Below are 24768 nucleotides of genomic sequence, written 5' to 3' on the forward strand. Positions count from 1 at the left end.
CACTCAGCAGAAGCACAGGATGCCACATGTGAACCAGGTAAAATACTTGGGACCAGCAGCTCTATTGGAAGGAGGAACATCTTAGCAACACAGCAAAGTCTGGACTGTGACAGAAACAGAGAAGGATGCACTACGATGCCTAGGATACAGTCAGGGGCTGCAGTGGCCCCTGATGATAAAATGCAAGGTGCCAAGCTGCTATTGAAAGATATATCTATCCCCAAAGAGGACTTATGTTTCCCACTTTGCCACTCTCATTAATAGTTAGCGGGCAGCCAGAACGGTTCACCAGAAATCGAGGCTGAGATCAGTGTCTTGTGGTAAACGTTATGTCGTTCTGCAGATGGGATAACCTAACCAGCAAGCCACACACCTCCCAGTTCTCCACACTGCAGGAGCAAGCTGCATTTTTGTCCTGTTTCTGGTGCTTCTTGCCAGTGTTTCTTTCTGTCAGCACCATATGTGTCCACAGAGTCCAACGCTGCTGCCCTCTGACACAACTACACACAGCAGTCGCTTGGATCTCTGAGCACACTGTGGTTACACTGCAAGTTCAGCACAATTAACTACAATAACCAGGTAAGAGGTCATTTTGGGAACCTGGTTATCAAAAGAAAAAAACAAACACACCCCACCCCACCCCCCCCAAAAAAAAAAAACAAACACCAAACAAACACAGAAAACCAAAAAAAGTAAAATAAACAAACAAACAAACAAACAAACACACCACAGATGACTATGTTGTGGATAGGGAATAACATCACAATTTCCCCTGTGGTAGAAGGATCATCACTCATTTCCCTCTCTAACAAATCGAAAGGTGCTTCAGGAATACTCATGTGACCTTCCTTCCACATGACCAAAAATAGCCTTGCTGACAAATACAGAAAATCAGTGTTCAACATCTGGGAGCTTAGTTCACACTGTTTAATGAATCAGGATGACCTTAACTAGCTAAACAACAGAAAAGAAATTACGAAGTACCCACTGCTAAACCCCTGGGTACTCCAGTCGTGATACAGGGTACAATTTCTCACATCTGAAAACCAGTTTTTGAGGTCTCGGGTTCCTGTTTTTATCTCTAAAATCAGCCATTCAGCTTACTCTTAAGTGTTTCATAAACATGACACTGCAATAGAAAACACAATGCATGAATGTTATAAATGTGAATAAGCCCAACAAATAGTTATATTTTCTCATTTGACCAAAAACTTATGACACAGCTTAAGTATGTGCTCACTTGAGACAAATACTATGAGAACTCATCAATTCCACCCACTATATTATCTCATAACTGATCACAATGTAACCAAACGTATTTAAATACAGAATATACCTAGTCATTAAGTAGAAGATAGCATTGTGAAATAAAAAAATCACAGTGAGGGTGATTTTGATAAGGCGAGGACAACAGGAAAATGTTTTGCAGCACATGAGTCTAAGACCTCATGTAAAATAATTACAAAGTATCTATTCTGAATTTCTGCTGAAAAAAAAAAAAAATGCAAAATGTCAGGAGGCTAGAAACCCATTTATCCTTTCAAAGCTTAGCTGCCTTACTACATCAACTGAAGAACTGCCCTTGAAATTTACCACATACAGCTTTTCTTCTACTGGACAACCAGTTAACATTAGCCCATTTTCTCTAGAAAAGATCCAAACCTTTGAACTATCAGCAGCTCTTTATCAACTAACACAAATACACTCAACCCTGCTCCTGGATACATCCTGGTAGCTCTGAATGCAGTATTATAACTTGTTTCATTTTAATGAAATGCACAAAACAAGGGCAAACACTCCATATACCTAGTAACTCTGCAAAGATGTACCACAAAAAGCGATAGTACACCTTGCAGTCAGAGTAAATCCAGTATTGTAAACAGGAGTAACTCCATCAGTCAACAAGGCTTAGACTGAAGTTGAATTCGGCCTTCACTGTAATGTTGAGTTATGAGACTAAAATGGGATTGAAGAGACTAACTGTAAACAGAAACAAACATTCCATGTCAATTGTTTAGCTGCAAACACAGGAATGACCTGCTCATCAAGCTTAGTTTGTTAAATAAATTCAATAGTGAATGGGATAACTAACTACCCAGGGTTTTATCTTGAAGTTTTCATTTCTCTCCCTTGTATCGCCCTTGCAACTCTATAATCTTAAATACCATTTAGAGTGTAATGAGCACCGAGTTCTTCACAATGCAGGAGTATTATTAGTTGAGATATAACCAAGACCTTGGAATTGAATTTACAGACACTGTTATTGTATCGCTTCTCCGGTCAAATATTCTGCATTGTGTTTTAACATTAGAAGTAGTGCTTAATGTCCACTCACCCCGATGAATTTAACTTCTGGGACTCGGTAAGTACTTAACACTGCAAATAAGATGTAATCCTTGCCTCTCTTACAAAGATCAACTTGTTCTTTTCACTATCATTACTTTGTCTATTTCAGTTCTTTGTCTGAACAGCAAATCAGAGGATTTCACAACAGCTGTGAATCTACTGGGCGGAATCAGGCCCATCAGATCTTTAGAGATAACCACCACCATTCCATCCATCTATATGTAAAACTACAGAACCCTTATTATATCTCTTTTTAGAAACAAGTTTTGTGCAAGCATTCAAGTTTAAAGTCAGTGCTTATAAAGAACTTGGCAAAAACATGATGGGAACGGGATGTCAGGGGAATAGATGATTCTCTCATCTGAAATGCATCATTAGCTTTTGGTTAAGTGTGCAATTAACATTAAAATTTACAATCAAGTATGACAGTGTTCTAATTTTACCTCCTTTAAATAAAAAAAAAAAATTAACTTAGTTACCAGTGTTACTTCTTTGAATCCCTTCCCTATGAGGCAAGCTGCACAGTAACATCATGTCATCCAGGTGACAACTAATACAAAAAACTTTTAAAAACACTGCATATTTGCCTTCTGAATGGCTACGTGGCTTGGGTTTTATTCTTGTTTACACTTTTTTTTTGTTTTATAATAGTAACTTCCACTCAGTATAATTAGCAGTTGTCATATTTTTGTTTGGAAAGATACTTCCCACAAAACCAGAGCAATGTTGCTTTGCACCCTCTTCCCAGCTGAGCCAGAAAGCTGTAACACGTGTTTCAGACATCCGCTACAGCTAATCTAAGACCCCTACAGGCTTCAGCAGTTAAACCATGGAAACATTTTTGTTAATAGGAAAGGAAAATATATACTTATCCTAGCAGTTTAAATCTGATAAGCAGCACCTTAAAAAAAAAAAATAAAAATCATACTGCAGTTTAAATATGCTATCTCCATCTGAACATCATATCCTTTTGCCTTTTAACCTGAAGTTAAATTTAATCTCTATTTGCCTTTAAAAAAGGGGCTTAAAAGTTGTTTCAACTGTAACATCAGATGCCAAGCCCTGTATTTAGTTATGTGTATTATTAATCACATATACGTTTGTGTCATGTGTAGTTTGTGTAACAAAAATGAGACTCCATTGTGTAGGGTGCTGTACAAAAGTATAATGGAACTGTAGTTAAATTCCTCACACAAAGCATGTATTGTGTGGTGTGCACAGTGTTGTGGTGTGCAAGTGTTTTGGGCTAAACACTGACAATGATTTTCCGTGAGTAAATTTGTGTTACTATCCAAAGAGCTCATGGAATTAACCTGGACTGGGCCAGCATGAAGGACCAGTTTGCCCCTCAGCAGTTAACTTCAATGCTATGTTGCTCAGGAATTCTGCTGTTATTATTACTTACCACCAATAGATACACAAACGCACAGAAGGAGAAGAAAAAAGAAATTTCACATTGCTCTCACCTAAAACCCAAATCACTTTTATTCATTCACCCTGCTTCCATCTGGATCTGGACAAAGTGGCCTTCTCTAGCTGCTAGGCAACCTGAATGCTGCATTGAGTATTAACTGTATGCATTTGGTAAGAATATAATAATGTTACCTTTGAGATTTATTTACAATAAAAAACATACCTAGCTGAAAATATAATAGCTTTCCTTCAGTAATCAGCAACTCTGGGAATACAAAATTGTTGGTCAAGAAGAATAATCCACACGTATACCCCAAATGCACAGAGATATTATAAATTGGTGCCTAACAAATATAACACAAGGGAGATGCTTTATATGAAAGTATTATTACAGATGGCAGTGGCATAAAAAAAATCTAATCGAAGAATTACACTTATGTAGATAATAGAATATTTACATAACATATGAATAGATTTACATAAGCAATGTTTTAAATTAGAAATCTTTAAATTACCAAACCTCATCCAACCACAAAATGAACCTTCTCAGTAAAGGTAATTTATTCTCTTTACATAGAGCCACCATTCCTAAACAAGACAGAAAAGACTTAAAATTGAAACACAAATCAACTGATCTTAGAGTTCTTTAAAGAAAAAAAAAAAAACACAAACAAACAAGAAACCTACAAAACATTATTTCACATAACCCCTCTCCAGACCATTTTAAGTTTTGTTCTCTAGCAGCAGAGCTATCATTCTACCTTAAATGAGTATCTCTGCTATGTTCCATTCCTCTCAAACTCAAGAGATACACCTTTCAAGTCTTTCAAAGCAGACCATTTCACAGATTACTAGGTCACTAGCACAACTGATAGGACTCTAATTAAAGTAACAATTTGAGTGATTGAAGCATTAATGCCAACAAAGCAAGAGGCCCACTAATTACATCAAAATTAAACAGAGCAGCACTCTTTTTTGATCATTACATTTGACAGCTTGTCAAATGCTGATTCACAGAATACAGACTTCCTCAAACTCAGCACAAACACAAAAGCTGGATCTCTAGCTTAAAAAACACCCATCAGTTTCTACCGGAGATATTAACCACAAAACAGGCCAGAATGACATTTACTGACACAGCGACACCATGTGAATTTTTCTTCGCTTTAAGAAAACCCAAGAAGCATTTTGTAGCTTGGGTCCTACACCCAAATACTGTGCTCTTCTGTTCAACATAGGCAAAGCCAGTGTAGAAAGTCCCACTGATCACCAATTTCTCTAGATCACAGCACAGCAGATTTGTAGGACATAAAACAAGGTTATTTGTGCACAGCCCTTGAGAACCTCTAGTCTGACGCAGTTGCATACAGTTAAAAGCTCCATAAGCACCCACGAACTCAAAGAGACCTGGCTCTACAGGGCAGAAAATATTAGAGGCTCCTAGTAGTACTCCTCTCTAGATTTTATAAAGATGTTTAAAGTGGTTAATTTAAACATTTGTACCTTCTCCTTCTTCACTTATTAGTTTCACATTAAACCTGATTCAGGTAAGATTGAACATCAAGCTTAGGGGGAGCATAATTAAAAAAAAGTCAACATAACTGGAAAGTTGTAAGTAAAAGCAAAGCATTCAATAGAGCCACAGGGTCCCACACTCACAGAAACTCCATAGCAGCTGTAAATCATTTAAAAAAGTAATTGGAAGACAGGTTGGTAAGAAAGCTCTTCCTTCCTACACACAGGAACACATAGTTTTGATATGCTAATAGCCCACACTACTATTACATGTGCCCTGAAGAACACATCAAAATTACAAGTTTCATCGCAGGATAGGCAGGAGGTAAACAAGTTCAAATACTGTGTTTTTTATAGAAGTACCACTTAATATTTTTGTTAAGGTCCTTAAATTATGAGTCACATCAGGGATCCATACAAGGAACACAGAGAGAGAGAAGAAAAGAACACATCACTCTGGAAACTGTCAAACACTTCATGAACCTTTAATTGAAAATAAATTTTAAAACAGTGTTATTGGTAACTCCAATATTGCAGGTCCTGTAGATAGCACCCTCTGAGGAAGCCACCTGACATCTCTTTTCGTAAGAAGTTTAAGGTTATTAAAGCCTTTTTCACCCCAAAGCCTACAGATTTAATTAAAATTATTGCTTAATTAATTTTAATCCCATTATCTTTGCATAAAAACAAATATTTCATGGTGCTTTCCGTCCTGCTTTTACACAAATTATTAGTGAATTTCATGTTCTGAGATTAAGAAAGACAAACTAGATAGAAATCATCTTTAGTTGATTACGGGGTCTGAAGTCCAAACATTCTTATTACCTAAACCCTAAATTAAATCGAACAATTTTATGCCAGGTTATCTACATTAGTTTCCATGCTAGAAGCCTGCAACATGAAGAGGGCATTTTATTAAATAATTTGTTGTACCTTGTACCCAGCAACACAGAAATAAAATTAACCATATTGTTGCAGTAAAAAAAAAAAAAAAAAAAAAGTTCCTCATTTTAGGTTCTATTTTTCTGTGATTATTCAAGACCATCACAATAAATAAAAAACCCAATGTAATTACTATAATGTTACATTTAAGTGCAATAATTAAAGATTAATTATACATCAAGTATATATAGATCAATTAGAAGACTATGCTCATAGCTGGGGCACGGTTTGGGTAGAAATGCTATACAGTTTCAACTCAGCTTCAAGCCTGAACTTTAAGCTTATCTTGTGGGAGAAACCACTAAGTAGACAGCTACTTCAAGTTAGTGAGCTAACACCTCTGATATTGTTTAAGAGAATATTAGCCTCCTATCTTCCATCTGAGATCTTTTCTTCAATGAAAAGCAGAAGAGAAGAATCTTGCAAACTTGAATTCCAGCTGGAGCCCCATGGTACTTTAAAACACAGCAATCTGAGCCTAGGTTTTTTAAACAAGATAATTCAATGGGATACAGAGGGTTTAAGCACCATCAGAATAAATTGCATTTGCACTGTAGGATTTAAGTCATTTGTCATCAAGTAGAATGAAAGAAAGCACTTGCTTTCCATAAAAAGGAACATTATGAGCTACTGACACAATTGCTTGCAGCTCAAGAACTCTTTTTTTTTTTTTTTTTTTTTTTTTTTTTTTAAATGGGCTAGAATGCTGTAATTCAAAAAGGCTGAAAAGGTCCCTTGACTGGGTGTTTGAGCAGAGGGAGCCTCCAGTTTACCTGCAGAAGTTCTCTCCCCATTTGATTTACCAAGAAGCCATGTCAGCAGAGATGGTTTGAAGCGTACCTCTGACGCCTCTGTCTTCTCCCTGAGGAATTCTGGATGGATGAAGTGAGCTGGCTTGGTGCTGCTGAGTGGGCACATGAGTTGCAGGAACACACAAGTACCTTTTTTGCAAGACATAAGCTGACAGTAGAAACTATGCCTACAGTTTACTCATTAAGTGCTCACTGAATTTCTTCACCTACTAGTGCTTACTCAAACAGCACCAGCTACTAAAGGGCTCCAGACCTGCTTTGGGTTTGCTGCAGTTTAATAGTACACCGACTCCTGAGAACATATAGCAGCTGCTTAAGACGATAACAGGAGTCCCACCAGTTGAGTGAGAAAGCAATACAAAGAGAACTTACTCAGCTATACTGCAGGGATACAAATGATACACACACAAAACTTATGTACAGTCAAACTCTATATTAATTTAAAAAGCTACTTCCAAACAAGCTATTTTTTACTGTCATGTCTTTGCTGGGATTAATAGAAAGCATTTGTGAAAACACTGGCACTTACCCAAATCTGCAGTTTCACCCGCTTGTCATTTCTATACACTGTTTTCACTTTGAAGTCAATTCCTACTGTGCTAACGAAGGCTGGTGTGAAAGTGTCATCAGCGTATCTGAAGAGGAAGGATGTTTTGCCCACGCTGCTGTTGCCAATGATCAGGAGTTTGAACATGTAATCAAAATTTTGATCTGAAGTATCTTTCTGCCTGTATCTGGCATCTGTTACTGAAGCCATCTAAGAAAATGACAAATATTGAAAAAGAACAGATTTAAGAGCAGTTCAGCATTTATTTTCCTTAACTGTGTACCATATGTTTAGCTTATCTCCCTTCCAATATCGTAACCACTATGTCTGCTGAATAAAGAGGATCACACCTTGAAATCTTCTTTTAAATCCTGGCTTTAAATTTGTATTATCCACTTGTACTGGTGAGATTAGCAAACCCAAGAAATACACCTGTTGCACCACTCTGTGTTTAAAAGAACAACATATGGCTATTACAGATTGTTCAAATACTAGTGGGGAAACAGCATTCTTTACTCCTGTAGCAGGGTGCCACTTCTGTTGCTTCAATAAACTGGAGTACTGCAACCAAGAACTAAAATCTTCGACAGTGCATCCAACTATGCAATTCATTAAGTAGCCTCCAAGGCAGGTAAAGCTAATTCCTTTAATGAATACTAAGGAAAATCTGTATTTCTAGCAGATGCACCACCACCATGTCATCCTTTGAAAAGTTCTGTCCTCAACATTTACAGAAGGAAAAAAAAAAGCCACTGGAGAAGATGAAACACTAGGAATTTCAGCTGAAAACTTTGAATCCATGCAAAACCTATTTACTTTCAAGACTGCAATTAAAATAAACAGAACTTGCATAAAACATGAGGGCTCAGTGGGGCTGCAGGCAGCATTTGGAAGAGATAAATTATCCCTTTTGATTCTGGGAGAGGTGAGAGTTGTGGATGTTAATGGGGTGGGGAGGGGGGGAAGATGCTGCCTCAGAGATCCCTCCTTCTCCTGTGGCCCTGAACTGGATTCAGGAACCCAAAAACAACTGCAGAGTCTGAAATACCAAGATGGGTGGAACTCACTGAGCCCCAGCTGCTTTAACGCATGCAGCTCAGACACTCTGTGGGAGAAAGCAAGCCCCATCCTTTTCATCTCTGTTTGTACAGAACAGAGGACAACTACATAGACCAAATGACTACAGAGAGGAGAAAAAGGAAGCTTTAACTTTTAACAGATATACCACCCTTTTAATCTCTAATGCTGTTTCAAAATCTACCCCGTGTCAAACAAGCAAAGGTCTTGGTGCCTTACAACCAGTTAGGGGATTGTGCAAACTGAGGCAATGACAGTGTAGGTCTGATAGCAGCTACTCATCCACCAAACCAGGGCACACGATACTTGCGTGCAGTGTCAGAAAGCACTGCGTGGACACCAAAGTCTCTTATTCCCCCAGCATCCAAAGAAAGAAGGTAATTTTCCCCTCAACTCAGATTTGTGGGCATCTTTGGGAGCAAAACTCCCACCAATGTCTACTCTCACCACACCATATGCCCAAATACTTTCTTTCCCCTTCTTAGCAAGTCTCACCAGCACAAAGGACTTCACTCACTGAAGGAAAAAAAAAAACAAACAGTTCAAAACTCACTGTAGTACTGTAGTTAAACAGCTATAAACAAAAATGCTGTCCAAAGGCAATTTAAATTGGGATGACAATTTAGTTTAAATTCCCAGCAGAGAGGAAACAAACCAAAACCAACCCAGTTTTAACTTCAGTAAAATATGCATGACTATCTCTGACTAAACCCATGCAACTTTCTCACACAGAAAAGGGCTGGTGCAGCAGACATCTCGTTCAGATTGCATTAACAAGGACAGTTTATGAAGAACTTTATCCATAGCTCAATAGTCAACAGCTGCACTGAATGCAGTAAAATCTTCCCACAAGTAATACTCCATAGGATACAACACAATTCTGATACACACTCTTCTGAACTTCAGCTGCTATTCAGTACCACTACAGTCCTTTGCAAGCACTCCAGAAAAAAACAAGTACTAATTTTCATCTCACCAGTGTATCAGAAAAGGGCTCTTCTACCCATGCCTTATGGTTCTTAACAAGAATTTCTAAAATGGAGAATTCAACATCCAACTGACTTACACACACACTCAGGCAGAGGCACTCACTGCCTCAGTTCAAATGTTAGAAATCTCAGCTGCAAAAATTACAAATCCAGATGATTAGTTGATTTGTACAATCACCAAGCCGCAAGACAGTAAGAAGTTCTCTATTCAAGTCATTTATCTTCCTCATATACATATGTAACTTCCACAAATACCCCTGAGAACACATGTACACTTACTAAAGAAGAAAAAAAAAAATTAAAACCTCTACTTCTCCATTCCACTCACAGAGGCTTGAAAAAAGTGAGATGGCCTCGTCACTTGAAGCCTGGACATTTAAAGAATCAGAGGCAGACCTTTAACAAATAAATATTCCACTAATCATACAAGAATCAATATCTTCTTTCTATCCCTATCTTCGCAGAACCTGTCCCCACATTCCAAGCCAATCTTTTAAATGAAACACTGCTGCTTCTATTAACCCCCCTAGATTGCTATAATCAAAAGTGTACCTGGCTACAAATGTGACTTTCAGATCTCAGTTAAAAAAGCAATTACAGAATGCGGCCAGCTAGAGCAGCTTTGTTAGAAGCACAATGCAGAAAATAAGATCAAACGATACTTGTACAGAACGTGGGGCTGTTGTCATAGAAGCACAACACTCGCTGGCCTGCGTGTGCCACTGTGCTATGCTGAAGATGCTGCGGGCCAGCTCCTCGAGTCATTAAAGGCAGCATCAAAGAACAAAAATTTCAAAGAAAATTCCATCCCCTTGCTTAAATTTGACTTTTTCCTTTCCCCTCCTCTGGTCAATAGAGTGAAACTGAAAGGACTTTAGTACTAATTACTGATTGCTCCTCTGACTGCAGATCATTACTGAAGCTGTACTCCACCAGGGTTTGGGCTGAAAGCATTCACAGCCCCTGAATTTATGCTTGAATCCTGAAGCCAGGAACCAGCAGACCTTTCTCGCAATTCTCCTCTCCTCCCTTCCTCTTCCCCACTTGTTGTCCCACCCCTGCTCCAAGCCCTGCCTAGTTATGCCCGTCCTGAAGACCACACAAAGTGCTGGTTCAGAGAACAGAGAGATCCCAGTTAAAAATAAATCCTCCTACAACTTCTCCTGTTTTGCAGGGCTGTTTTTAAAGTTGCTTCGGTTCCTGATCCAGCACAGCTGAGGGAGCCAAGCAGAGAGGACCAAGTGGTGGGAAGCGATGGCAGTTGCTATGCTACTGAGAGAAAGGTCCACCAACCCACAGCTCCTGCAGGCCCTCCGCACCTGGCGGAGATTCAGCCTCAGCAGGAGCAGGAAAAGGTGACAATGATGTCGGGCAGCTCCCACCCAACTCATCAAAACAGCTCCCTCAGCCATCACTCCTAGAGGGTTTTATTCCCTCCTTGGTGAAACGACATTTAGTTAGCAGTGTAACCCCCCCTGCTCTCTGGGTATGTAGCTACATGCGCCCTTTGCTTAGGATGACTCCAAATACAGCAGCATCTCTGCTGTTTTACGAGGACATGCAGAATAACTAGGGTTTTGTTACAGAAGACCAAGTCAAAGATGACTGGCACACAGAGTACAAGAGAGGCTCGTGACTGTTTCCATTTTCACTGCCTTGGAATAATCCTCAAGAAAATACCAATACAGGAAAGATTTAGATACACTACAGAAAACCCATTACACAGAAGAAGAAAAAGCTGCCAATCAGATTTCCTTGAGAACACTTCAGTATGAGACCTTGCATCTTTTAGCTCTTTGCCTGGGCAGCCCACTTTGTAGCTAAGAGCATACTAATATTGACAACCTGTTTTCCCCTATGCTTTAGCAATGGGAACAAGTCCTCAAACACATCCACTTACAACTAGTTTTGCAAGAATAGGCAGTTATGTAGCTATGTAGCTACCTTATTATTTTCCTATTGAGGAAAAAGCCTACAGTGTGACCTTGTCTTTTATTAGACGAGAAACCACATAGGAGGAAGATGCTACAAATGCTCTAAAGCAATAAAATCTTAATCAGAGCTTATTAGCCACCAAAGAATATGTTCCTCAGTCTATGTGGCTCTCCTGCCTTTATTTTCTATTTTGGTCTAATGAAGTTAAAAAAAAGAGAAACCTATCACCCTAAGACACCTCTAGAGAAACCAGCCTTTTCTGCTTTCAGTACTCCCTGAAATGTGTCATATAGTTGGCTCCACACAGCTGTGCTCTCTAGTTTGTGAGCAACATCATGGTAAAGACTCAAACTATTTTGTAGTGCAACACAAACCATCAAAGTGTTACTGCTCTTACAAATCACTAGAAGCAGTCACTGCTGCCCCTGTTCTGCTGTATTTACTACCTACAGCCAACTTCAGTGAAAAGCATTACATGAACTGTCTAAAGCTGATGCTTTGGGCTAGAAATCAACTGGTATGTATCAGCATCCCTTTATTTCCAGAAAAAAAACAGGTTGACTTAAAGAGTTGCCAGCCTTCCTGGTTTTGGATACACACTAACAGAGGGCTGTTCTTTTCTACCACAGACAAGAAACAAGAAATCTGATCGTTACCTTGGAAGTTTTGGTGTCTCTGTATTAGCAACCACATGGGTCTGTTCACAGAATGACCGTTTCCAAGTCCCATTCTCTCTCACAAGATTGCAAGGAAGAAGTCTGAATTTGGAGAAGAGTCTCCTTGTCAGTCACCTCGGTTAACCATGAAACGTGGTCACGCCAGTGGAACTTACAATTCAAACTACACACTAAGACATATCTGCAATTTCAACTTGGTATGAACCTGTGCATTCTGTATATTACAAGTTCTGTGCGTTTCTAACAGCAGATCTTTTAGTATTTGTCACTGCTTTATTTTTAAAGCCAAAACTGAAATTTACTACATATGTTTTGTGTTATATAGGGTCAGTAGCAATTTAAATGTGACTGTTTTAACTGTTTCATCATCTGTTATCACACAGACCTTTCTTTTATTAGGCAGGTGAGAAGATGGTGGTGAAACCGCCCCTGTGTATTTCTAAGAGTCCAAGATCTTATAACAGCATGCTACTCCAGGCTGGGTCCAGCCTCATTTTGTGTGTGTTCAGCAACTGAGCCTCTGCTGTTTCTCCTGACGTACTGTTTTACTGCCTTACAGAGATATCAGTGTTAAACCATTCCTTTATTTCAGAGTCCAAACTTCTTTTTTCTTACTTCCATTTTACTGTTCCTGAGTTCCAGTGCTCAAGATCAGTCAAGAGAGAAAAAATTGAGAAAGAAGTTAACGACTATCAGTCTAGAAGGAATAAGCGGTAACAGCAGGCAACACGAGAAGGGGCACAGTCACAAAATACAGCTGTAGCTGTTAGACTCCTGCTTATCCATAGACACTGAGGAGTGTGGAAAGAAGAAAAGAGATTATTAGATACTCATTTAGTAAAAGCAGAAATAATGAGGCTAAATAAAGGCAGAAGTTTTTTTTTAAAAAAAAAAAAAAAAAAACAACAAAACCTCTCTTCCAAAAAAAAAAAAAAAAGGCTCTTACAGAAATGTAGGACAGGAGCATTGTATAGACAGCTCTGAAGATGCCAAAAGACCATAGAAATTATTCTGTAAATTATGTGGTAGGAAAGAAACAAATAAGTAGCTAAACAAAAAGATTTCTTCATCTCTAATATTTACAGCTTAGCAGTAATCCATGAGAGACATTACTGACATGCAGCATAATTTCTTTTCAAAAGAGTTAATACCTTGTGGTTTTTTCCCAAAAAAGTCTTCAAAAGTGCATCTACATTAAAAATGTTCTAATTCACAAATTGCACATCTATGTCAATTTTCTACTATAAAAACACACTCCTTTATGCGTTCTGTCATCCAAAAAAAAAAATTTTTGTTTTTCTTTTTCAGGAATTAAATTAAATTCTGCATCAGATTTCTATCAAGCAATTGAATTTTTTTTACAACCAATGTATGCTGTCTTAAGAATAAAGCTCATAAATGAAATAAGGCCATGACCTTAAAGAGTCTTATACAAATGCTGAACTACAAAAGAGATTTATCAGAAGCAGAAAACATAGTATGAGCAGTTAACATAATAAATATGTTAATATTTATATGCTAATAAATATTTCAAGCAAGTGATCGTTACCAATTTAGATCTATAATCCACAAAACAGATGGAAGCTTTGCTGCAAGCATATGAATCAAGTGAGTGGTTACACTGTTGAACCTGTGATGTAGAAGCAAAAGAATTACAATATTTACAATAAAGATGGATAATGAGAATATTATGTAAGAGACTAATACATGGGCAGGTTAGATTGTGAACACGCTGCTGGGTGGAGGTGTGAGCTTCCTTCACTGAAGGTAAAGGGGAAAGCCCTGAAGAGTACAAAGAGAACAGAAACAGTGCTTGAGTTAGTGACAGATACTAAAATAACAGCAGATACTTGGAGCCATCAGTTTAAAAACTTTTAAAGGGACATTATCTAGATTAGTCTAAAATAAAAGTTCCAAGTAAATCCTACAAGTGGATGCGAAACCCCAGATAGGAACCATTACACCTTTCGTGCAGAAAGGCAGCAAGTAAATAGCACCAAGGAGCAGCTGAAATACATCTGTGTTCTGCACAAAGCCTGGGTCAAAGTCTACTGTGCTGTAAGGCAAACTGCAATAGGACATGGAAATATCTGCAATTTACAGCACTTCTATACAAAAATAACTGTCTTAAAGTAATCGTTACTCCAGATTTAGAGCAGAGAAGCAAAACAGAATTTAGTCCTCTTCTTTGTGGCTAATATAATCTAAAAGCCAACTTTGTCTTAGGTGCATTTTCTCTCCAGTAAACCAGGGTAAACCACCATTTGTCATTTTGACTTACATTATCTTGCCTTGTGGAGACTGACAAAACATGCGGACAAACTCAGACCTTATGTAAATAACCAGCTGCAGCCACCTATTCCAGGTCGGAATTTGGATCAAACAAGGACAAATCCTTTCTCATGATCCACACAATGGACAATCACCTCACTTGGCAACAAGACAGCACCTTGCTCCTGCCCAAAGTATTGCGCATTTTTCTGTATTGGTTATGTTTCCTTCCGTTCTCACACCCCTGCCCTCTACAACAGTTGCGCTCTGTGACAGCCTCTGGCTCACACTGTCCAGAACTTGATTTTGAGGTGTCATCCAAATAACTTGATAGACCTACAACAAAAATAATTCAACAGTGTGCACAGAAAGAAAATTAAATCCATGTTTATTGCTTTAAAAATGTCAGCCCCTCATCTTGACAGCAAAAACTAAAATAGATTTATTAATGAGTCCAGAAGTCTTTGCAAGAAGATGCTTGTAGTAGATTTGGTCCAAAATTCACATGCTACAAATGAGTTCAATATATGCATGACCACTGAAGAATAAAAACCTCTAAGCAATGTAGGTGGTCGTTTATTACTACCCATTCAGATTTGGGCACACAGACTTTAAGAAGTCTTCAAAGAATTTGCTGGCTGTGGAACAAAAGTCAAAAACCTGTGCATATCCCCCCTTTCCCATTAACTCTCTAATTTGTTAGGCAACAGGCTGGGACTGTTGTTAGAAAGATTTCCTCGAGGCAAATGCCTCTCTGTGTCTGGAGCCATGCCTCTCCCATTTCCTGCGTAATGTTCAACATCCTTAAAGTCCACTTTAGAACCACGACAAAACTCACAGGAAGGAGGAATTAGTCACTCCAAGTTTACAATGGCAAAAAATGTAAAGAAACAAAAGTTGTCACGTTTACTCTCTTTAGTGAGTGGTTTTGTTGCAGCTCTTTTATCATCACATAGATCCATGCCTATTGGCAAACATGCTACTCCAGAAGATACAGAAAAAAAATTTTAAAATAAAAATATCTCCCCTTCTAAAGACGAGCCACTAACCGAGCCCAGCTCGGCTCTCTCCCAGACAATGCACGGAACAAGAGACTTACATCCTCCCTGTGTCCTAAAGAGCAGATACAGAGGAGATTTCCACAATTCCCCGAATATTCCGTTGAGTTTGGAGCCCCAGGAGCCAGCCAATTTCCAGACCTACAGAACCGCTTGCTGAGACTGACCCTGAAACCAGCGGTCTCCAGAGAACAGTGCAAGCTTAAGAGGTTGATTGCTATTACAAAACTCACCATCATTAAAGCCCTTGCTTCCCGTTACAAACATTGCCACGAAGGCCAAGATAACAGACTTCAGTGCCCTTCTCATCAGCTCTCCAGCCTTGCAGTTCTGCCTCAGTTTCTCCGAGAATGAACGCACTGAAGTAGCAGTGACACAGAAGCACTCAGAGCAACACACGAGACAAATCTGTACCAACTCTGCTACAAGACACATGTAAGTCCCAGCTGATCCTTCCCCGGTTGGAAGGCAGGGCACAACTACGTTCTGCACTGGGATACAGCCCTCCACAGAGAAAGCTGTGATCATGCGCTCCTATGGTGGTGGAAAATAAGGCAACTTCAGGTACATGATGGAACTCATACTATCTGGAGCTAGTCAAGCCATATGGAGATTCAGGCAGACACCCCTCCACCAGTGCGCAGGAGACAGTTACCGATATTTCTGCATCACCAGGTCTAAAACCTTTCATTTATAGGTAAAAGCAAGCTGCTGCCCTGACAAAGTCAGGTGACTGGAAGCTGATGTTGTCTTGTAGTAACCACCTGTAAACCAGAACCACACAGAGACAGGGCCAGCTCAGGATGCCTCTGCAGTGCAGAAGTTTAATTTGCTGCCTTTTGTCCTCCTCCACCAAGCAGAAAATCTGTGATGAACAAGTTCCTTCGTTTCTCTGTGCTATGATGGCTGCAAAGTAAGCCACCTCCTAACTGGGATTAGAACAAGCACCCTTGCAATTCCCATGTTTTAATTAGCTAATACTTCCAAACATAAGTCTTACTGATTATGTCAAAGATCAAATACTACTGTGCTGCAGTAAGCTAAGCACACATTTACAGGAGCTCACTAAGTACTGCAGAACTTTAAGCACAAGACACATTTTACAGCCAGAAGGATACCTGAAATTACCAGTTCAGGACATTTCTCAATGTTAGGGTCTCAATGAGAACTGCCTCAAAAAAACCCTACTTCCTCAAACTGAACTAGAAACAGAGAACAGACATGGACTTACTGGGCAGGGTTAAGTGGGCATGAGTGCCCTTCCCTGCCACTAGGACCAGGCAGGTGATGTAAGACCCTGAAAAGTGATGCTGCGACCTGCCCATTTTGATCTGGGGCTGCATCAGATCATGTGAAAATGAAAGTAGGAAAAACTGTCCGAAACACATGCGAGTCAACATGACTAAGGTATGACAACGACAATTAGCATGCTAATGAATACTACATGTATTGCTTTGCTACACATAGATGTAGCAAGAACTACTGCTATTAAAACCTAAAGCTAGTGAGTCTCATCAGTTTGTTACCCAAAAATGCGTAAGAGCCGAAGAGGGCAGCAGTACTGTCAAAATTGCAAAGGAAGCTTGATTTAAAGATTGGTTTATTTGTCCCTCTTCTTACTTATACTACTAATTGTCCTGATAAAACAGTCCTGAAGGCAGTGACCACACCAAGGTCTCAGTAAATGTGTATATAACCACTTCCAGGATAGCAAGCACAAATAACTGGAAATAGAAGCTTTTTAGTTATACGCTTACATATGGCAGCATACGGATTCAATCTTGTACCCACTATAATCCAGTAACAGTGCTCCTGTGATCTGGGTACACATTCAAATATAGATATCAAGACTATAGTTCGACTGACATTTTTAACTTGAGAGCAAAAAAAAAAAAAAACCACAAACAAAACAACAAAACACTTAAAATAAGTTTATTTGAACCCAAAGCTAATCCATGCTACTATGAAGCCCTACAAACTGTTACTAGCACAACTGAGGGTGCAGCACTGGGTCAGAAGTGAGCAATGAGGAACAAAGCAGGAGATGTTGAAACCAGGTTTGCCACCAAGGAAGTGCACAGAAACATGAATTTCCTCCTTCTGAGGCCACGGTCTTATATTGTCTCGGGCCACGGGAAAATCCAGGTTAAAACTAACAGTTCCCCATGCGCCAGGGTTTGTGGGTTTTCTTTTTGGTCAGGTTAGTTTTAATTAAGGTCAGAAGAACCTGATGAACAGCACAAACGCACTGCTGCCCGTGCCTTAAGGAGGAAAGGACAGCTTGGAGAGGGCATAAAGGTGGAAATGCTTGTGTCGGTGTTAGCAGTATCACCCGCGATCCCGCAGCACGATGCTACTGCGTGCATCAGATAACACCGCCTTGCTGCTGGCAAGCACAGAGAAAACATCGGGGAAAAAACAATGGCTAGTCTCGGAACATATGGCAAAAAGACCATGTGTATTTTGTGCAGCAGAAACTGGAGAAATTGGAGGGCTTATACTTTTTACGAATTAAATTAGAACGATTGATCTGTTTGGCTCTGTGGAATGGGCTCACTGCCTACTGCTATAGGGCGGCGTGGGTGCACACACAGTCTGCAAGTTCCACCTGTATGGCAAAGCAGCAAATCCACGGGCGGGTGTTCTGCAGCCAGCGCCGAGCGCAGCCGCGCAGTCCGGCAGCAGCAGGTCTCACTCTCCCCTTCAAAGAGCAACAACAACCAGAACAAAATCCCGCGTTTCCCAGCAGTTTGTTTTACTGCCGTAGAGGTTTTGTTTTTAACTACTGCAACCCCCTGAGAAGAAAACAACCACCCGGAGTGACAGAAGCTGACACAGGTTACACACCAGCTGGAAAACAGCCGGGAAGGCCCCGGTCTCCAGCCTCCCCCCACACCGCTCGAGGTATTTTAAAGATAAAGCAGTATTGTATCACCTCTTGTTGCCGATAATTGTTTATTTCAGAGATGTAGCTGCTGTGACCTCCGCCTCCTCACCGCTCCTGAGGGGCTTGCCTTTCACACCACACCTCGGGGGCACAAAGCACCCGCCCCGCAGGTCGCTGCCTGCCGGGGGCACCCACCGGCACCCCAGCCGACGCGGGGGCTCCTCAGGGCCGGGGCACCTCCAGCCGCCGAGCCCGGGGACCACCCCGACGCTCCGGACCGAGGAGGGCGGGAAGAGTTTTCGGGCCCGCGGCGGGGACGGGGTGGTGAGGCGAGGCGAGGTGAGGCGAGGCGCGGTCGCCGCCCCACAGCGGGAGCCTGAGGCGGGGTGACGCCCCGCTGCCCGTCCCCCCTCACCGTTACTTTCGAGGGGGAAAGCTGCGCCCCGACGGCGCGCAACGCCGCAGAAGGACCCGCAAGCCCGCGCCGTCTTACCTGAGGCGGGGGAGCGCCGAGCCGAGCCGAACCGAGCCGAGCCGAGCCGAGCCGAGCCGAAGAGAACCGAGCCGAGCCGAGGCGAGACGTGCAGGTCCCGCGGCCGCTGCTCGCGTGGCGGGAGCCGCCCCCCCGCCGGCACCTGGGGCGGCCCCGGGGGCGGAGCCGCGGCGGGGCGCGGTGGCCGGTTGGGAGCGGCGGGGCTGGAGGGCGGGAGCCCCGGCGGCGACTGGGGGGGTGTCCCGGCCGTGCCCTGCGCCGCGCCACCAGTGGAACGAAGGCGGAAGGGAAGGCAGGCGGCCTGAGCCAACTCCTCGGGGGCCCCGTCCAGATGCCCGCCCCACACCCCGGGCTCCGCTCCCGGGGATGTGAATCGCGTCAGGCGTTCCTGGAGCTCCGGTGGCAGGGATCGCCGTCCCAGGTACGACTCTTAACTTGCCGTTCTTTTCACACTCGCTATAGGGTCTGGAATTCACTTAGTAAGCTGTTAACTCTGAAGCCTAGTGATGGTGGCTGTGGCATCAGGAACTACATCTCTACTGGTGAGAAAAAAAATGAGGCAGTGGCTGCAATCTCTCTGCATTGCTTGCCTGAAGGAGGTCTGATGAAGAGGTTGCAGCAGGTCCTCTTGACTTTAAAATCCTACAAACAGACTGCAAGTTCAAAATCAGAGACCTGATTGTGGCCTATCCCTTGATGGGAAACCAAAACAGCTTTCAGAGATGGTCCCCTAGAGAAAGTGAACAAAATTATGGGCGTTTTAAACAGGTCTCTGACATAATGGAGGTGCTTCCCAAACAGTCAGCAAAGATGTTTTCCCACTGTCAGGCTTTAAACAAGTGCTTCAGCACAAAGCCAAGGTTCTTGATCCGCCCCCAGGGAGAGTGGCTACTTGCGAGGGGAGGCCGGAGCAGGAGTCAGGTAAAGATACTGGAGTTGCAGGGTTCCCATCTTCTCTCGTTGCCTAAACTAAGCAGCCTCCAGGGACCACCTCTGAACTCAGGGCTCTAAAACTGGGCTCTAAAATTGGCTCTAAAATAAACTGCTGCATCCTGCAGAGCGTAAAGTCTCATTGTCGTGTGCTGTTGTGTTTGGTGGGAAGCACTTTGACTCTGGACACTGTCCAGAGATGACTTTGTCTACTTGTAAAAGCTTTCTGCACATCTGGTGATCTTCAGTAAGCATCTTTGGGCTGGTTTGTAGATCAACCAGCCCTCAGACAAGCTTTAGCTTTATATCAGTTCATCCATTTTAAAGGAGTCTGTAAATTGCTTTTATTGCTACATTTTCCTCAGGGGCAGTTGACTAGTTAACAGTATCATGAGAATGTAGAAAGCCAGAGACCATGGTAATGTTATATAACTAGCATATAGCCAAGGTGTGCATTTTACAAACAATCACAGGAGAGATGCAAAGAAGCTTCAAGGAACACTTCTTCTCACTGCAGATCAGAGAAGCCATACAGCTTCTCCATTTTATTCAAGCAGAGCTGTCTGCCAGGTGGCCCAGGTGACAATTCTACCCAGCATCAGAGTGATTTTCCACCCTCATCTAGAATGACAATGTTTATTTGTCATCAAGACCCCAACAAAAATTGTTATACAAGACATGCCCTGATTTAAGCCTTAAGCAAGGTATCAGCTCTGTGTAGGCAACTTGAAATAATCAATAGCAGAACAAAATCCCAGGGTCATTACAATAGTTATTTCAGAGACAGCCTAACAGGCTTGACACCTACAAAAGTCTTTTTAGCTCCTTGCAGTCCTCTCATTGCTCTGGGAAATGTGATCTCTGCCTTTTCCAAAACCTGATTTCCACTCTACCTAACACGTGTCTGCAGTGATGGTGATAATGCTTTTCCCTCTGCTGACTGATGCTCAGTCTAGAAGACCATTGTGAGCCAACATTTTGAGCTATAAAACACCAACGTGGAAGGCAAGTGGTCATGGGCAGACACTTACACCTTGGATGCAAAGGACACGTTATGACTTAGCTCACTTGTGCATCTGTTTAGTGATCACTTGATTTAACATCCCATGATTGCAGCCACAAGCACGAGAGCCACTGTTCAGGCTAATCTCCAAAGGCTTTTCCAGATTTCCTGCCATCCCTGAAATGCCAGTGTTTATATACAAGCCCTCTCTCAGTCAGTGCTAACTGAAAGAAGAAGGGATGCACCCAGGTAATTAGGAGCCAGGGGGATTTGTAGTGGTTCCTTCTGTCTATCATTTTGTTTAGCCACATTTCTATAATTCATGGAGTGAATATTGTTAGCTCTCCTAGTGCACTTTCCTTCCAGGATTTAGCATTGTACAGTCATGAGTTGTTTACACAACTTCCAGTGAGGGAGGTCTGTATTATTTTAGATTTATAGATGGGCAAATGAGGGAACAGGATAGAACTCCCTCAAGCCCACAGAGGTGGAAGGGAAGAGCAAGATGTTTTGCTTTATCTCGTTTTCTGACATGTGGATCCATCTCTCTCACAGTGGTCATGCAAACACATTTATCAAGCACAACATGCATACTCTACTACTCTCCCAATGTTTCTAGTTCAAGTTACTGCACCCTCCCAGAGTGCAATTGATCTAAGGAAACAATTTTAATCTTTTCAGTTCCCTCTTCTCTAAAACCAGCATTTTATTTATTGATGTATTTATTACTAAAACAATAGCAGCGCCAAAGCCTTCAAATCAAGGATGATGGTCTGCTGTGTGTGATGCTGTAAGTAGTAATAGCAGCAAAAAGACTCATCGTCCAAGCTCCTGATAAGCATTAGGCATACAGAGACAAAATTGTATCCCAAAGAAGCACAGTCTGCACACAGAGCAGCAGTTTCAGCTCCTTACCAGCTGTTGTCTGGGGAAGCTAGGTGAAAACATGCCGACCGCATGGAGAAAACAAAATCCCCCTTATTTGAACAGGTAGCAATTTTTCGCTTCAGTGTGGAATAAACAGCATGTATGCCTCATGCTGTGTCCCCAAGACGTGTGCAAATTTCATTCTCTTTAACAGGGGTAATGCACCAAAATCCTTACAAATGGGATTTTGAAAACTGCTCATAATATTAGAAGCAGCACAATAAAGTGACATCTAAATTTGACTGTGCTGCCAATGCAGCTTCTTTTATGCACAGCATGTTATGTTGTGTCCTGAAACACGCTCAGAAAGAGGGGAGAACATCTGCAGTTCTTATCAATTAATATTTCCGCAGCATGTCTACCTACACCATGCTGTGCACATGCAAAATGGTCCAAAAATTAGAATATGCCAACGAATAACCTCTAACCAGCAACCAGTCACCTACAGCCTTAAACAAATCCAATCCACACCGTCCTGCCCTTTCAGCCCTGCCCTGGCTCTTCCCACAGCTCCTGTGGGCCTTCGCTCCATTGCCCTGGCATGGAGCGGCAGCGATGGGATCATGCCCTTTGGAAAAGGGAGAAACTTTAGGAAGTTGTCTCCCTTTCATCCCTCACATCCTGGCAGGGACACGGGAAATGGAGGAGCAGACACCTGTGCTGGTTGGAGGAAAGCAGAACATGGGAGCAGCTCAGAAATGCTTGATTGCTTTTACAGCAGCCACCCACTGGGCGATCCCACGCCTGGGAAGTACCTGCCTGCTCCCCAAACCTCGCTTGTTGGGCCCAGGCCCCACGGGGAGGTGTGTAACAGCCTCTCTTGCTGTTCTGAGTCACAGCCTGGAACGCTGTAAGCACAGGTCAGCCAGTCCCTCCTTCCAGTGTAGTTATGAACTGAGAAGTTTGGGGTCTCTCTTTTTTTTTTTTTTTTTTTTGGTCCCTAATCAAAAGAACCTACTGCAGATTTAGCCATTACCAAATTGTGCCGTGACATTTGTCACAGCCTGGAGAGGATCACTCAAGGCTTGGACCCTGTCCCCACTGCCTGTGACAGGCCACAGGAGCTGGCTGCAGCTCTCAGTGGAGATTCCTCCTCCTCGGGGCATGCTGACGTGGTGGCACCGGGCTGGTGCTGCAACAGTAAATCGCCACCTCTCCCAGGAGTGGTGCTCCCTGGACAATGGCAGGCCTGCGAACTGTATGTAGCCACTCCTTACGCTAGACAAACTGTGAAAGGAAAAGCAAACTGAGTTTATCTGACTAAACTGCTTAACAAATCAGTACCTGTTTCTTGGAGGAAGAAGGGGGGAATGAGTTAATATGCCAAATAGTTTTGAAACAAAGTGGCTTTTACCATTTTGACAGACCTTCATGATTGTTTCCTGGTTTCCTCCAAGCAGCAAGCTCCCCTGTCCAGCTAGCCCCAAAGACAACTTACACAGCTGTCTGGAAGCGGGGTGCAACCTTTTAGATAAACTTCATCCTTTGGCTTTGCTTTCTTGGAGATGAGCATGAACCTGCAGTGAAGTTCTCCTTTTCATCCCATTCTCTGGATAGAGTTCTGCTCGGTGTAATTCCCCCTTTATTGTTTTCTGAATCTCCATCCTCAGGTCCCAAGTTCAGACCCACCTGTAGCCACGGTCGTCAAGGAATAGCCCTGGAGTGGTTCTCCTGGTTGGGCAAACCCAATCAGATATAATGCTGGGTCAGCTGCAAATAAATATCACAGCATAATGCAAATGCAACTGTCTCTCCTCTTGCCAGAAGTTAAGAAGAGTTTCATCACCTCCAAGGATTACATTCATACAGGTTTAATAATATCTCACTTCAGAGCTATTCGTTACACAAGCTGTAAGTGAGGACAATGAATGAAGCTCATTAGCAGTTTGATACAGGCTAGGTATGATGGCAAACAAACAGCTACGGGGACAAAAGTACATTTGAAGTAGACGATTCCTAAAATCATGCCAGGATGACAGAAGGGACACTCTAGCCACGCTGGCATTCTTGGTTGTTGCACTTTTGTTCCCTGCTGCTAAGCATGGCAAAGGAAAGGCTTCCCAGGTCTCTAGCTGACACTTCCTTAAAGCCTGTTCAGCCCCAGGTGCACAAAGCAACCTCTGCTCCCAGGCAGCCAGATGGCTAGCTGCAATCCAGTCACTCCTTAATTAACTTTTTTTTTTCCTCTGTGGATTGTTTCTGGGAGAAATGGAGCTGACAGCATGTTTGTTTACATTAGATTGATTTGGCCGGGCAGTTCCCTGGGTCTGTACTAAGGATTTTGAAGTGTCTTTGGGTTTTGTTACCACCATAAAAGGAGGAGTAGAAGCTGACTCCAAGAGGATTTCTAGGATGCATCTAAAGAAGTTATGTAAGTATGCAGGTTTACAGCAAGTCGTATGCAGACAGGCAGCACATGAAACAAAGCTGATGGGGGCAAATGAATCTGAGGCCTTGGTTACTGAGCACTGTTGAGCTGCTGCAGTGTATAATTAACTTTAAGCACAACTACAACACTGACCTATAATCAGCTCTAAACCCTGTGGAGTTGCTGGCGTGCATGAAGTTACACACCAAACATAAAGCAACTGTTGGGTGGAAGGCTTAAGATGTATCCCTCTGCACAGCAGTATCACCTGAGGTAAATTAAAAAGCAGAAGGGTGTAAAGAATGTGTTAGCAGTTAGCAACTAAAATGTCCAGATATAAATCTAACAGAAAGAGAAAAATATTTAAGTAACAAATCGAAAGTAAGTTTACCCTGCAATCCAGAGATGTGAAACAGCTTTTACACTTGTTAACCAGCTGCCCCTAGCAATCAAGCCGTGGCAGCACGTATGCCATATTCTACTGAGATCCCAGCTAAATGCCAAGCAGGCCAGCAAGTGTCAAGCTCCATTGTGCTACAGAGCACAAAAGCATGGTGTAGAAAAGAGCAAGTAGAAGC

The 24768-nt window shown here is 42.0% G+C and overlaps 1 protein-coding gene across 2 annotated transcripts in view; it reads right to left on the reverse strand.

Annotated features, from left to right (window-relative positions):
- Window positions 1–19137, reverse strand: part of RAB3B (RAB3B, member RAS oncogene family) — a 59430-nt gene extending 40293 nt beyond the window's left edge. The window contains exons 1-2 of one of the 2 annotated variants that reach the window (XM_042785799.1): window positions 18963–19137; window positions 7558–7785 (exon numbers count right to left, since the gene is read on the reverse strand). In XM_042785799.1, coding sequence (XP_042641733.1) covers window positions 7558–7785 — 228 coding nt within the window. In that variant the 5' untranslated portion in view covers window positions 18963–19137. Of the gene's footprint in view, window positions 1–7557; window positions 7786–18517; window positions 18541–18962 lie in introns of those variants that run through there. The other variant, XM_009962881.3, reaches the window with a different exon arrangement.
- Window positions 19138–24768: the final 5631 nt, after the last annotated feature.

This window comes from Tyto alba, unplaced genomic scaffold, assembly GCF_018691265.1.
Source record: "Tyto alba isolate M040663 unplaced genomic scaffold, T.alba_DEE_v4.0 Super-Scaffold_1000006, whole genome shotgun sequence".
Taxonomy (NCBI): Eukaryota; Metazoa; Chordata; class Aves; order Strigiformes; family Tytonidae; genus Tyto; species Tyto alba.